Raw genomic sequence first — 13910 nt, 5'->3', positions numbered from 1 at the left:
TATAGCAATAAAACAAGTTATAAGAAGGTTATAAGAGGGTGTGATGTCACTGCTGCTCTAATTCAAACAGAGGAGAATGATTCAATAATAATGTATGTGGTCATGTATTCTTAGTCTAGACTTTTCTTCCTACTTTCTCTGCTGGAACATTCTCTACTGCCTGTGTAGTGGAGCAAAGTTGTGTGCTCACGTTGCACAAATGAGAATACTGATTCTGGTAATCTCTCATTTGTGGGACACACAAGCTCAAACCCAGAAAGGGGCCATGTTGTGTGAACTGTAATCCCCTCTGACAACCGAATGGTACAGTCCAGTAATCCCCTCTCTTTTGCTTCGGCAGTGGTTAGAGGGTTTTTCTGAGGTAGGTAAGACTCCTGCCACATGAAGGACGTCTCTTTTTTTATTTTCCCTCGCTCTGGATACCCAGCAGGTCAGAGAAAGTCACTGCCACTGATTTCACCAAAGGGGTAGGTGGTTTTCCGGCTGTTATTTCTGTCTGTAGGTCTTTGTGGGCCAGTCTCTTCAGTCCTCGGGGTTAACACCACAAATGTTTGCCTGGATGTAAGGCTAAAGTGGTGCAGGATTCAAAGTTGAGCATTGACACTGAAACTAATCAGCGACGCCACCAATGGTGGTTGTTGGAGATTTGGCTTCGTACAATGTGTGGTGTGTTTGTGATACGTTCTCAACTCACCGGCACATTCTTCAAGATTATTGGGATTTAACATGCACCATGTTAGTGCAACTGATTGACCTACAGCAGAGCAGGAGTTCTTCTGCCGGTTTCTATTGTTATTGCTTCTGCTTTGAATGAGTTTCATTTGTAAAAATGACACATTGATGCAGCCTGGTCAAGGACATGAGGTCGGTTTTGTACCAGTAATTTTTAGGCCTCCAGATGTAGAATTTGGCAGCCTTCCTGAGTGACATGGTGGGTTTGATTGGCGGACATTTATTTAATAGACAGTCAATACAGTAGCTAGGCAAATCCATTAAGGTCCTTTCAAAAGAAGTGATCCAGTTACTGGTTTCAGAAGTCTGCAGAGATTATACCTACTGTATGTGCTTATGGTATCCAGGGCCTGCTAAATAGACCTGACCCTGCTTCACTGCACAATTTGGTCTTGTTTCATTACTACAAGTGTCTACAGAGGGACCATGGTGTGACGGTAAAAGAGAACCTTTGAGTTTAGGCCTGAAATTAGTTCTTCTAGGAATCATGGAATAGATTATTATTTACACAAGAAATTACAGCAGTGCCACTGCCAACACAACAAAATCCAAAGAGAAAATCTTATAGGAGATACTATTGTGTACAAATTCTTCTCAAAAATAATTCTTAGTATTAAACCAATAATTTCATTTCAATGAAATAAAAGCATGTCACACTTATTCTTTCGGGGCATGCAAGTATAATAACCTATTTTTAATAAGGATTTATGAAATTTAGAAATCGTGTTGTAGTTGTAACCTCAGTTTGATCATTGTGGAATTGACTACAGTAACTTTTGGGCAACTTTATCTGTCATTCATACATGACATTATGGCCTATTACCTGGTAATGGATGTTACTTTGTTCAATTAATGACTCATTGAAAGTTACAGTAACTAATGCATCTTCGACAGTAGCAATAGCTTTCTCTGTCTCATCATGTCACAGATGGTGGGAGTGGTCGTTTAGATTTAATTAAAAATGTGTGTAGTTAATAAGGTAACTATTAACTAATAATTATTTTCAAAGAACATTAACATAACAACACTGGACAAAACATCTTTGAGTTGTTTATTTCCATTGAAATCTCTATTTTGAATTATTATTTTTAAATTAGTAGCACACACAATACACACAATATATATGTATATATATATATATATTATGTATGTATATATATATATAATATATAATTTTAAAGTATGTAGGTAAGAATGTGTTGGGTTAGTTTGACATTTTATAAACCATACTTATGTAATATCTCCTTATGTTGGAGTTATATCACATGTTATATCACATATATAAATATGTATCTATATATACATAAAGGAATACAATTAAACAAGTTGCATTAGTTATTGCCTAATGGAACATATCTCCTGCAGCCAACCAATCAGCACTGAGTATCATCCCTCATTAAGTGAAATACCTGAACATAAAGGCTGCTGTCATCATGCTTTTTTGACTAAGAATAATAATTTAGGTTGACATTCGTTTTTGCTGCACATGGCAGAGTCACTTTGATCCTGTTATTAGGTCACGGCCTTGGCTGCACTAGCACAGTTCTACTCTGAACATAAGCAGGTTTGGTCTAAAATTAGCTCCTGATTCCCAATTCTTAACTCTTCTCCTGTGTTCGCCCGTCCTCATTCATATTTGTCAGTCAAACGTAAAAGAGTTCATGAGAAAAACGTGTAGCTTCGGGTGCAAAAAAGAAATATATCATCATCGAAATGTAATTTAGGCCTAATTAAAGACTGACGTTGTGCTGATGAGGTCCAGTCAAGTTGCAGGCTGCAGGGATTCCCTCTGGATTATTCTTTGATTGGAAGTGGACCATTGGAAAGGAGGCTTGCCACTAATCCCTCTCTCACAGCAGGGAGTGTAATGTTTAGTGTTATTGTACAGGACCAATACCTTATGTTTACTCACTGTCTCACACAAACACACACACATATATATGCAGACACAAGGGTAAATTGTAAGATAGGTGTTATAATTTCAATCTGTCTCAAATTAAACTGCTAGAACATGCTTTGGAACACATCTCCTAGGTGTCTTTCAGCTTGGACAGGTTGTATCATTATATTTTTATTTCAATCATAACAAACTTTAGATTTTTAACTACTGAGTCAAAATGGAAAACTGTTAAAATTATTGAAGCTTAGCGACAGGTTTTGATCTAACTCAGTGTTTTCCCAAGGCAAAGTGTTATGTTCATTTTGTCTAAGAACCTTTTGACCTTGTTTTAACCTATTTATGTTTTACATCCCAATAAATGTGAGCTTAAAATAATTGAATGATTCTTTCTGTCCCTTTTAGGTTGCAGGGGTGTCACTAGATGAAGCCTCATCCAGGTGTGAGAAGACCCCAAATGAGGAGTCTAAGCAGCCAGTGAAGCCCCCACCGGGCCTCAGCCCGACCCTCTCCATTCAAGAGCAGCACACAGAGAAGCAGCAGCTACAGTTTCTGGTGAGAGTAAACTGGTCATTGACTGATATGTCAATGGTTTGTTAATGTTGTTATAACATTATTCAATATAAAGTGATTGTAGCTGTGGTTCTGAAGCCTGTTGACAAACGTGTTCTTTTACAGTCAACATTCTTCAGCAGATTTCTACTCTAGCAGCTCTTATAATAACAATGTTGATTGCTTGGATAAAGCTTAGTTGTTGTTTGTTTTTTTTTTTAATGTAGATTTAAATGTGAAGCTTAAGCTTGAATTTCCATGCAGTAGCAGAGCCAACTGCCACTGGAGGAAAAACCACGGTCAGATTTGTTATGTAATGTGAGGATTATATTTGATCTTGTCAGTTGGAAAACAGAAGAGCTTCACACTGGTTGGACTGCACTTTATAGAGACAAAGTCTGCTTCAATAACTGCACATCAATTTTCTTTGTCTTGAAAGACAATATTTGAGTAGAGACATGAGAAGACCAACGTGGACATTGAGTGGCACCGGGACAGCTGACCTAGTTGGGCTTCTGCCCCTAAAGAGCTGTGCTTCGAGTGAACACAGGGAGAATTCCCAATGATTACAAATGATCCAAATTGATCGACACAGTTGTCACAACAACTTTAAAATTGGAACACACCGATATCTGCAGCATCTGTATTTATTCATGCTCTGTATGACAGGTCAGTTTGTGGCTGCATTGTCAACAACCATGCAAAATGTTAAGGTCTCAGCTAAAAAACATGTATGTGAACAACAAATGGTTTTTCTAATTTTGTTTCGTCCGATGAAACACCGTTACGCTAGTTTTTAAAAGTATCCTATACAATACTTGTGTGTTAGGGGAGGGTTTATTTTACTGACATGTTTCTGATGGTTAATAATGTAAATATGACAAATGTTAGTCTTTTAGCATTGATGTTTTAAACAAAGAAAGAAAAAAATGTATTAAAACAAGAAGAACAGCAGCTCAGAGTTAGCACTTAAAGATTATAATTTGCTGAACAATAAACACGAATACTCGCATAGATACGTTAGAGCCACAGAAAATCTCCATCTCCAGCAGTCACAGAGGTAATACTTGACTGAGGTCCAGTGGCCACGTTGAAATAAGCTGATTTCTCCTTTGCTGGTCCTGCATGTAAGCTGCATTTAGAATAATTAAAGGATGCTAAGCTTTGCAATACCTCATTGCTTTTGTGTTAAAGGTCAAAACCAGTGTGTTAAGCAACACTGTATGTAAACATCACCTATTCTATGTCATTGATGTTGGTCCAGGAGAATGAGCTGGGCAAGAAAAGAAAAGAATGTGAAGACCTTGAGCATGAAGTAAAGAAGCGACAGAAGAGATGTCTAGATTTGGTAGGTTAAGTCGCCTGCTGTGGTTCCTGCTTTGTCCTCGACGTTCAGTTTTCCTGCTTCAAGTGTTTTGCAATAACTAATTTAAAATATTTGAACGTGGAATATCATAATTCTATCTGAACCTGGTTTCTGAACAGGAGAGCCAGCTTGAAGATGAGAGAAGTAAAAGTGAGCATCTAAAGGAGGAGGCAGATCTCCTTAAGAAGAAGGCTCTGCTGCTTGACCAGGTCAGTGATCCGGGTCCTGTTGGGCTAGAACCACAACTAGTTTTAAGGCAGCTTTAGACATAGAACTAACAGAATCCTGCCTATTTCAATGGAAAACATTTCCTCTCGATAAAGCCCCCTCAGTCTGACAGTCTGTTTCTCCAGACTCGGTCTGAGAATGAAGAGCTAAGGGAACATCTCTCTGAAGTGACTGCTCAACACAATTCAGTTCTCGAGGAGAACCAGAGACTCCGTGCCAAACTGGAGAACCTAGAGCAGGTCCTTAAGGTAAGTAAGAGTTCAAATAAAACAACGTTCTGTCTCATTTTTAGCTCTACATCTGAGTGCGCCTCATTAATTTGTGTTATTTTTTTCTGAACAGCATATGCGAGAGGTCGCCGAGCGAAGGCAGCAGCTGGAATTGGAACATGATCAGGCACTGGCTATCCTTAAGTTCAAACAGGATGAGATCAAACGTTTACAGCGGGTAAGAATCCATTTTTGAGGTTCTTTGAACAAGACGCTTTTGACTGTTCTATTTTCTCTTTGCCAACTCAGTGGTTGTCCAGCAGGGGGCAATATTTTTGTGCTTCAAATTAGTTTTGTCAACAGAGGTCGCTGTGCTCTTCGCGAGGCCTGGTAGACCCATCATAACACTGACTTCAGTATCTTTTCATTCAACAGGCGCAATTATTTGCCAAAAGGGAGCATGAAGGAGTGGTCCAGATGCTGGAGGTGAGTTTGTATGACACCAGAGTGACGCTTCAGTCACAACATACGCACCATGAAAGTCCCGTGATGCTGCCCTGACTATCAAATAACATTTCCCAATAAATAACAAAAACATCCCTAATATCTGAGCTGTGTTTGGTAATAGATGATGTAGCAGCACACTGAACAATGTATGACTGTCTGAAATTCATGGGCCTAGAAAACTGTTAAAAGCAATGACACCTCTGCTCACCATGGCTGTAAATAACCAAATCAGCTTTGTGTGCCTGTGACAGTTCACACTGAAAATCAAAATCGTGTGTAGATAATGAATCTACACGGTAATGTGCGATATGTTTTTAATACCTACTTTTTGCACTATTTTTGGGCGTTGTCTGAATGACAATAAAGATACTGTTCTGTTTCATATGCGTATATGTGAGTATATGTGAGTGTATCTGTAGTTGATGACTGTGTATATGTGGTGTATGTGCTCTTTGTTCCTAAGAAGATTGTTTATTTTATTTTAGGAGTTGACTCAGCTCGTGTTGCGACGAGAGCTGGTAGAGTATTGTTTGCTCCTGTTTTTCAAACTGCCTGTTTCCTTCCTCTTACTCTCTCTCACATTGTTCCTTTCTCTCTAAGTCGTAACCTGAAACATTACAGGGGAAAGTCTTTTTGTCATCCAGGCAGGTCGCCTTCTGTCAATCTAACCAACATTTTTATTTTAAAACTAAAATTCATAGAACATGAATGTCCAGGCAAAGGCAGGTTTTTGCTGCTGAAGGCTGGAGACATTTCTGTTCCTCACAGGCGTCTTCCTGTGCACCAGCACAGCTGTGTTTCTACTTTAATAATATATTTTTCTGTCCCTCACCTAAGCATGTATTTACTTTCCTTCTTCTGTTCTTTGTTGCTAACCAGACTACTCTGGACTGCATGCAGGTACTTTTAATCTTTTCTTTTTTACCTCCTCTGGTAAATCATGAGCCCACTGCTGCACACCTTTTGTAGTATCCACAGATAGACCCACACCAGTTAGACTCCTGCTGTTTAAATGATCAAGTTGACAAAATCTTACCAGACATCTGGTCATTAACCTACACGGAAAAAAAGTACCAGATTTATATCAGAGAAACGTTTGCTGCTTATATACGTTCCCTTAATATTTTAGAAACGTAATATTAGTTAATTAAAGTAGTAGAGTATTTTAAAAAAAAAAGTATTTTCTGTAACGATTTGAGAGAAAGGTCTCTCCTAGTTTCCTGTGCTCATTACTACCTCAGCTCACTTTAACCAGAGTGCAGTTGCCTGCAGTGTCTGGTTAGTGTAGGTGAGAGATAACAGGAAATGTTGTTGTTCACCGTTCCGTGCAGACACTTGTGTCAGATCAACCTGCCAGGAAACTCCCACCGCAACCGGAAGTGAAAACTGCCGCATATAGAAACTCAGCAAAGCTGAGACCAACCTATATAATGTTCCGTCAAGTACCACTGCACTCACACGCCTTTAATTCCCTCCCATGTTCTTCCTGTTGAGTTTCTAAATGTGTGTTATTCGTGTTTGCACCTGTTTACTCACTAGTCTAACCCCGTCTGAACCTGATACTGGTGTTCCAGTCTTCAAATGACTCACAAAAATGTGTTTGTTAACACAATACATGTAGATAACATTTACTTTCTGTTCTCAGAGAAAACATAGACATAATTTATTGCAAATTGTATCAGAGTCAACTTAGAAATAAATAGAAATTAATCAATTGCCCATGTTGATCCAAAAGTGTGTTTTGTCTCACCGTGTCCGTTGGTGTCTGATGAGTAGTCCAAGGTGCGAGAGCTGGAGGAGAAATGTCGCAGCCAGAGTGAACAGTTTGGTCTGCTGTCTCAAGAGCTGGAGAAGTTTCGACTGCAGGCCTCAAAGGCAGACCTGGCCAGCTCCACACTTCTCAACAATCCCAGTCTCTCAGTTCTGACCAATGGTGTGGACCTGACCACAGAGCGAGGTGAGCTACGCAGTTGTTACTTAAATTAATAGAAGTTCTGACCAATGGTGTGGACCTGACCACGGAGCGAGGTGAGCTACGCAGTTATTACTTAAATTAACAGAAGAAAAAAAAAAAAAGTCTGCAACCAACATATTTTACAAAATGACTGAAACACCCCGGCAGCAGGTTTAGGTTTAGTATTACTATGTTGTTTTTTACATGAGCTACACATTTATTCAAGTCTAAACACAACCATAGTTGTAAAACCAATAGGTTACAATAGTGGGTGTGTTCGGAGCCAATACAAAACCAAACAGCAGTTCATTTTAAAGCTTTTTTAAAAGTAACAACAAATGACCAAACTCATCCAGCATCTTTTCAAACACTCTTCACTGTTTTAGACGGCACTGATGCCTCATGGGATATGGTGTCCCTGGGTGAAATAGCCTTCTGGAGTGTTGAGGGAGGGGACACTCTCTCCTGCCCTGAGGGTAACAATATGCACGATATGTCCTCCATCATGGTGTTCTCCATCATTAAAGCACAGGCATGCTTTAACCACTCATTTCACCGACATTGTCGCAGTGTAACTGCGTGTAATTTTGAGCAGTGCATGAAGGTCCCAGAAATGTTTGTGGTTGGTGAAACCGTTTAAGCCTTTTAGCAGCGATACAGTGACACACAGTCGCACAAGTTAGAGTGACCTCTGACCTCAAACAGATGGAGACAGGGCTTATCCTCAACTCTTTAATCAGCCAGGTTCAGCCTTGAGCCTCCTGCATGTCAAACAGTGACCTTACCCACTAGCTGCTCAGAGATTCAAGCAGGTTAACCAGTGAGAGGCCTGGAGGTGTCTGCTGGAGTCCTGTGGATTATGTGTTATCCTCTTCCTCCTTCTATCTTCTGCTAGATGTGGTGGCTGCGCTGCGGATAGACTCTTTGGGGCTGTCCAGGAGGGGGGGCTCGCCCGTCACCAAGCATCGTGAGCTACCCACCATCAGTGTCAGCAAGTCAGCCTCTTCCTCCAGCAAGTCAGAGTCCAGGCACCTCAGCCCTAAGTCTGACTCTCACCTCAGTCCACGCAAATCAAGCCCAACACATGAGGTACACGGCTGAGAAAGTAGTTCGTTCGTTGACACAATTGTTGAATGGATTGCACGTGACTGTAGACTGAATAATGGGGTTCAGGACAATTAAAGACAGTTTGAAAAAAAACTACATTCTACAAGATCCAGAGTAATGACTAAAATCCACTTGCTCTATGGCGCTAAATCTCTTTTTAGACGTTTTCCGTATTAATAATTCCATCATTTGGATTAGTCACAAATAAAGGCTGTTGCTGTTTGTTCCTTTGTCTCTCCACAGACAGATATCTCATAAAGATTATGGCACTGGCTATTTATGAGGTCAATGACTGTGTGGATTTAATGGATTAAAAATGCTCCTTAACCTCTTTGTCTTCTCACAGGACCACGTTCTAGAGCTAAATGCACTACATAAAACCAACTTTGCTCATAAATTATAGGAATGATTTAGTAAAAAAAAAAGTTATGTTTTAGTATTTGTTTGAAAAGAATGAGCCTCTGTTCCTGTGTGGCAGACAGGTGGTCTTTTCATCTCATCTCTCGTTGGCCTACACTACTGTAAATCTCATTTTTAGTAAAATAATCCTCTGGCCGTTCTGGATTATGGAGGTTATACAGTAGTAGTAGTCAGTCATTAACTTTGAAATGCTTTTTTCCAGAGAGCCATAAATATATTTATATCTGTTTCCACATAGACAGTGGACATGAATTTATACAAAGTTGTTTTTTCTGCTGTCAATATTCCATTCAGTAATGAAGGTGAGGCGATAAAAAAAAAAGAACCACAATAATTAAAAAGGCTCTGAAATTAATTACATTTCCATCAAAATGCAATGAATGACAAAATAAGAAGGATTTTTCAATTCAAACTGATTATTATTTGATGACTGAATCAATGCAGTCATTAAATTGACATACAATGCATTAGCTCTGGTGACTTTGTTTTTTTTGTTTCACAAAATCTATAAATGTTCAACATGCTCTATTGTCAGAGTTTTTTTTATAATGGAACACACATTTTAACAAGAGACAGATCTGGACTGCAGGTTGGCCAGTCCAGTGCACAGGTTCAATTTTTAAGCAAAGTTAAAAAAACAATTATCCATGACCTATATAAGTGTATATTGCAGTGTTTCATCTAGTTTTTATGCCATTTTCAGGTGGACACGGCAAGTGAAGTAGATGAACTGGACATTGATGTGGCCCCAGCACCTTACACCGCCCACGGAGGAGCAGCTAAGCTTCAGGTCTTTATTGCAAGATATAGGTAAGAAGTGGGGAAGGGAAGTAATATCCAGTACTAGTAGTTTTTTATCTGAACTTTATCTGAAAATCAAAAATTACTTAAACAGCTATAATCCTCACGATGGCCCCAATGACAACCCCGATGTTGAGTTACCTCTCACTGCTGGAGAATACATCTACGTGTATGGAGATATGGATGATGACGGCTTTTATGAAGGTAAGTCTTTAGAGAAGACGTGTGCCTACATCATGTACCTACAATTAGCATATAATTAGTAATTGCTAATTATTTTCCTTTTCTCAGGTGAGTTGATGGATGGACGGAGAGGGCTGGTCCCCTCAAATTTTGTGGAACGTGTATCAGATGATGATGTCATGAGCACTCACCATCCAGAGATGGGGGACATGTCTCATAACACCCTGCACAGTGCCAGTCACCAGCATCTCCTCCACATGGACACATCTGAAAGAACAGAGACCACCGCTGCCTCAGCTCCTGCCTCAGCTTCTGCCTCAGATCCTGCCTAAGCTCCTGCCTCAGCTTCTGCCTCAGATCCTGCCTAAGCTCCTGCCTCAGCTTCTGCCTCAGATCCTGCCTAAGCTCCTGCCTCAGCTTCTGCCTCAGATCCTGCCTAAGCTCCTGCCTCAGCTTCTGCCTCAGATCCTGCCTAAGCTCCTGCCTCAGCTTCTGCCTCAGATCCTGCCTAAGCTCCTGCCTCAGCTTCTGCCTCAGATCCTGCCTAAGCTCCTGCCTCAGCTTCTGCCTCAGATCCTGCCTAAGCTCCTGCCTCAGCTTCTGCCTCAGATCCTGCCTAAGCTCCTGCCTCAGCTTCTGCCTCAGATCCTGCCTAAGCTCCTGCCTCAGCTTCTGCCTCAGATCCTGCCTAAGCTCCTGCCTCAGCTTCTGCCTCAGATCCTGCCTAAGCTCCTGCCTCAGCTTCTGCCTCAGATCCTGCCTAAGCTCCTGCCTCAGCTTCTGCCTCAGATCCTGCCTAAGCTCCTGCCTCAGCTTCTGCCTCAGATCCTGCCTAAGCTCCTGCCTCAGCTTCTGCCTCAGATCCTGCCTAAGCTCCTGCCTCAGCTTCTGCCTCAGATCCTGCCTAAGCTCCTGCCTCAGCTTCTGCCTCAGATCCTGCCTAAGCTCCTGCCTCAGCTTCTGCCTCAGATCCTGCCTAAGCTCCTGCCTCAGCTTCTGCCTCAGATCCTGCCTAAGCTCCTGCCTCAGCTTCTGCCTCAGATCCTGCCTAAGCTCCTGCCTCAGCTTCTGCCTCAGATCCTGCCTAAGCTCCTGCCTCAGCTTCTGCCTCAGATCCTGCCTAAGCTCCTGCCTCAGCTCCTGCCTCCGCCCCCTCACATCCAGCATCAGCCTTGTCTGTCCCAGCACCCCTCACCAACGGAGTGGACTTCGATTTGGAGGAGGTGGGAGTAGACATTGTGCCTTACCCACGTAAACTCACCCTCATTAAGCAGCTTGCCAAGAGTATCATCATTGGCTGGGACCCTCCGTTGGTGCCAGCTGGGTGGGGTGTTGTGTTGAGCTATAATGTGTATGTGGATCAGGAACTGCGGTTGAACGTACCCTTTGGTGCTCAGACCAAAGCGGTGCTGGAGCGGCTGGACATAAACCTTAAGGCCTATCGAGTGTCGGTGCAAAGTGTGACGGAGAAGGGTTTGTCGGAGCAGCTGCGCTGCAGCATGCTGGTTGGCAGGGATGTTTGTGTTGCGCCGACGCAGCTGCGTGTTGAGAGCATTACGGCCACCTCTGCCAACCTGACCTGGCTGCCCAGCAATAGCAACTATGTGCACATTGTGACCTTGAATGAGGAGGAGCATGAGCTGGTGAAGGCTGGCTGTTACTCACTGTGCCTCAGTAACCTTTTGCCTAGTATGCAGTACACAGTCAAAGTGGAGGCAAGACCACACCGCACACCGTGGGAGTTACCTGTGGAGCGACGGGAACACAGAACCTCTTCAGTGTCCTTCACCACACTGATGGCAGGTCAGCACCAAGCACTAGTAGTCAAGGTTTCCTGTGATGCCATTGGTAAACTTCTTTCACGTAAATGATCAGTAACGACAAACTCAGTACAAAACCAATGTATTGTGTTTTTATTCATGTGCAGTGTCAGCCTAGACACAACCTAGACCATGAGGAAACAAAGCAGGAATATGTTTATACTTTTTCTATTTAACCAAATACAATATACCAGTTAATTTAAAAAGAAAGATGAATAATATGTAACTTCATACATGGTTAACCAAATATACAGAAAGTGAGCAGAGCTTTGACAACAATGACGATTTATTAAAATAAAATAAAATAAATTAACATACATGAATCAAACAACCCATCAATATTGTGGTGGCAGTTACAAGTAATGTATTTACTGAGCTGTTAAACTGTAAAAAGAAATCAGTGTTTTGTTAATTTAGTACCAAAACTAATTTTACGGTGAGCCTTGATACTGTCTTTGCCCCTCATTAAATTACCTCCAACGTCTGCCGTTATTAACCTACTCACTCCATACACTGTTGTTTTGTTGGGTTGATTTCTTTAATGAGAATTCTTTTTATTCTACATTACATCTTTCCTGTCACAACTGGACTTTCTGACGCCTGTAATCTTGGCAGGTCCACCTGATGCTCCACTGGATGTGCAGCTGGAGCACGGCCCCTCTCCTGGTATCGCCCTAATCAGCTGGCTGCCAGTCACTATAGATGCTGCTGGAACCTCCAACGGAGTCCGTGTCACTGGATACACCGTATATGCTGACAAGAAAAAGGTGTCTCTGAGTTCTCTCCTTAAGTAACGATCCTTAGCTGTCACCTTTTTTTGTCTATAACTATTTTTTTTCTTTGTTTTTTGGTAAGGTGCTGGAGGTGTCTTCCCCAACGGCAGGCAGTGTTCTGCTGGGGCCTTCTCAGATCCAGTCCCTGCAGGTGGCTCAGGAGCTCACTGTCCGCACCATGTCTGCCCACGGAGAGTCCTGTGACTCACTGCCAGTCAACGTGCCCTCTAAACTGGCAACCATCATGTCAGGGCCAACTCCTCCTGCCCCATCGATGCCCCTTTCCCAAGCCTGTGCCCCAGTAGGACACAATAAAATGCCTTTGCCACTGTCTTACATGAACTCTGCTGCCAAAGACTCCATGCCTCTCTGCACTTTGCCATCACAAAACACTGGCCTCTCAGTGGAGGCTCCTGCCAATTTTTCTAAAACTCTACACAGTACAGACTTTCCCTCATCAGCCTCATACGTCCAGGCCTGGGCCAATCCTTCTTCTGCTGCTTCCCTGCCTGTGTGTGAGACCACATCACCTGTGGGCAACACCATCACACCAGTGGTAATTTCTCCCTCCTGTTACTGGGACCTAACCAGTCAACACCAGTCTTTTTTAATGATTATTTTCTAAAAGTACAAGTTGAGATTCACAACCCTGTGTTTGCTCTGTTTAATCTTCAGGTGAATGTGAATGTGACTCCCCCCACCACATCACCACCAGGGCCATGTCCAGCAGGAGCACCAGCACCTGGACAAGAGCCAGTCATGGCAACAGATGCAGTAGCAGCAGCGTTGGAGCAGCGCAGAGACACAGACAGCCCTGGAATCATACGTCCCTTCCCTTCTATCACAGAGTTTATTGAGGACAATTGTGCCAAGCTGGGGAGCCCTGAACGGATCCCTTCCCCACCTAAAGCCCCAATCATGGACCTCCTTCACCCTCAGGAAACGAACCTGCTCCGACCTCCCAGCACCTCAACACTAGAGTCTGAAGTAGAGGAGGAGGAGGAGAACAGCCGTCTGGTGTCCATTGAAGATTTCCTAAGACAGGACGATGAGCCGGTGTACAGCAGGAGGCAGCAGGTCAGCTGTTACACTAGAATGGTTCTTTAAGTAGTTCATTTATCAGCACTAAAGGCAGTGGTGGCCTGGTGGTAAAGGAAGCGGACTTCGGTCCCAGGTTCGAATCCACCAACTGCCAGGTTACCACTGAGATGCACTGAGCATGGCATCGTCCTCAAGCACTGCTCCCCGGGCGCTGACCACGGCTGCCCACTGTTCACTTTGGTGATGGGTTAAATGCAGAGGTTAAATTTCGTTGTGCATGGTGTGCTGTGCTGTGTCACAATGACAAATAAAGATAAGTT

The 13910-nt window shown here is 42.5% G+C and overlaps 1 protein-coding gene across 1 annotated transcript in view; it reads left to right on the top strand.

Moving 5' to 3' along the window:
• The window catches only part of tspoap1 (TSPO associated protein 1), a 39149-nt gene that overhangs the window by 14583 nt on the left and 10656 nt on the right, over positions 1-13910 (top strand). Inside the window, exons 7-22 of the mRNA XM_025065570.1 lie at positions 3035-3184; positions 4446-4529; positions 4667-4756; positions 4871-5023; positions 5118-5222; positions 5420-5470; positions 5977-6009; positions 7268-7448; positions 8341-8534; positions 9676-9782; positions 9868-9977; positions 10065-10193; positions 11127-11759; positions 12392-12543; positions 12632-13105; positions 13225-13626. Coding sequence (XP_024921338.1) covers positions 3035-3184; positions 4446-4529; positions 4667-4756; positions 4871-5023; positions 5118-5222; positions 5420-5470; positions 5977-6009; positions 7268-7448; positions 8341-8534; positions 9676-9782; positions 9868-9977; positions 10065-10193; positions 11127-11759; positions 12392-12543; positions 12632-13105; positions 13225-13626 — 3048 coding nt within the window. The remainder of the gene's footprint in view (positions 1-3034; positions 3185-4445; positions 4530-4666; positions 4757-4870; positions 5024-5117; positions 5223-5419; positions 5471-5976; positions 6010-7267; positions 7449-8340; positions 8535-9675; positions 9783-9867; positions 9978-10064; positions 10194-11126; positions 11760-12391; positions 12544-12631; positions 13106-13224; positions 13627-13910) is intronic.

The sequence above is a fragment of the Cynoglossus semilaevis genome, chromosome 19 (assembly GCF_000523025.1).
Source record: "Cynoglossus semilaevis isolate Cse_v1.0 chromosome 19, Cse_v1.0, whole genome shotgun sequence".
Lineage (NCBI taxonomy): Eukaryota > Metazoa > Chordata > Actinopteri > Pleuronectiformes > Cynoglossidae > Cynoglossus > Cynoglossus semilaevis.
This window is presented reverse-complemented; position numbering and strand designations above follow the sequence as displayed.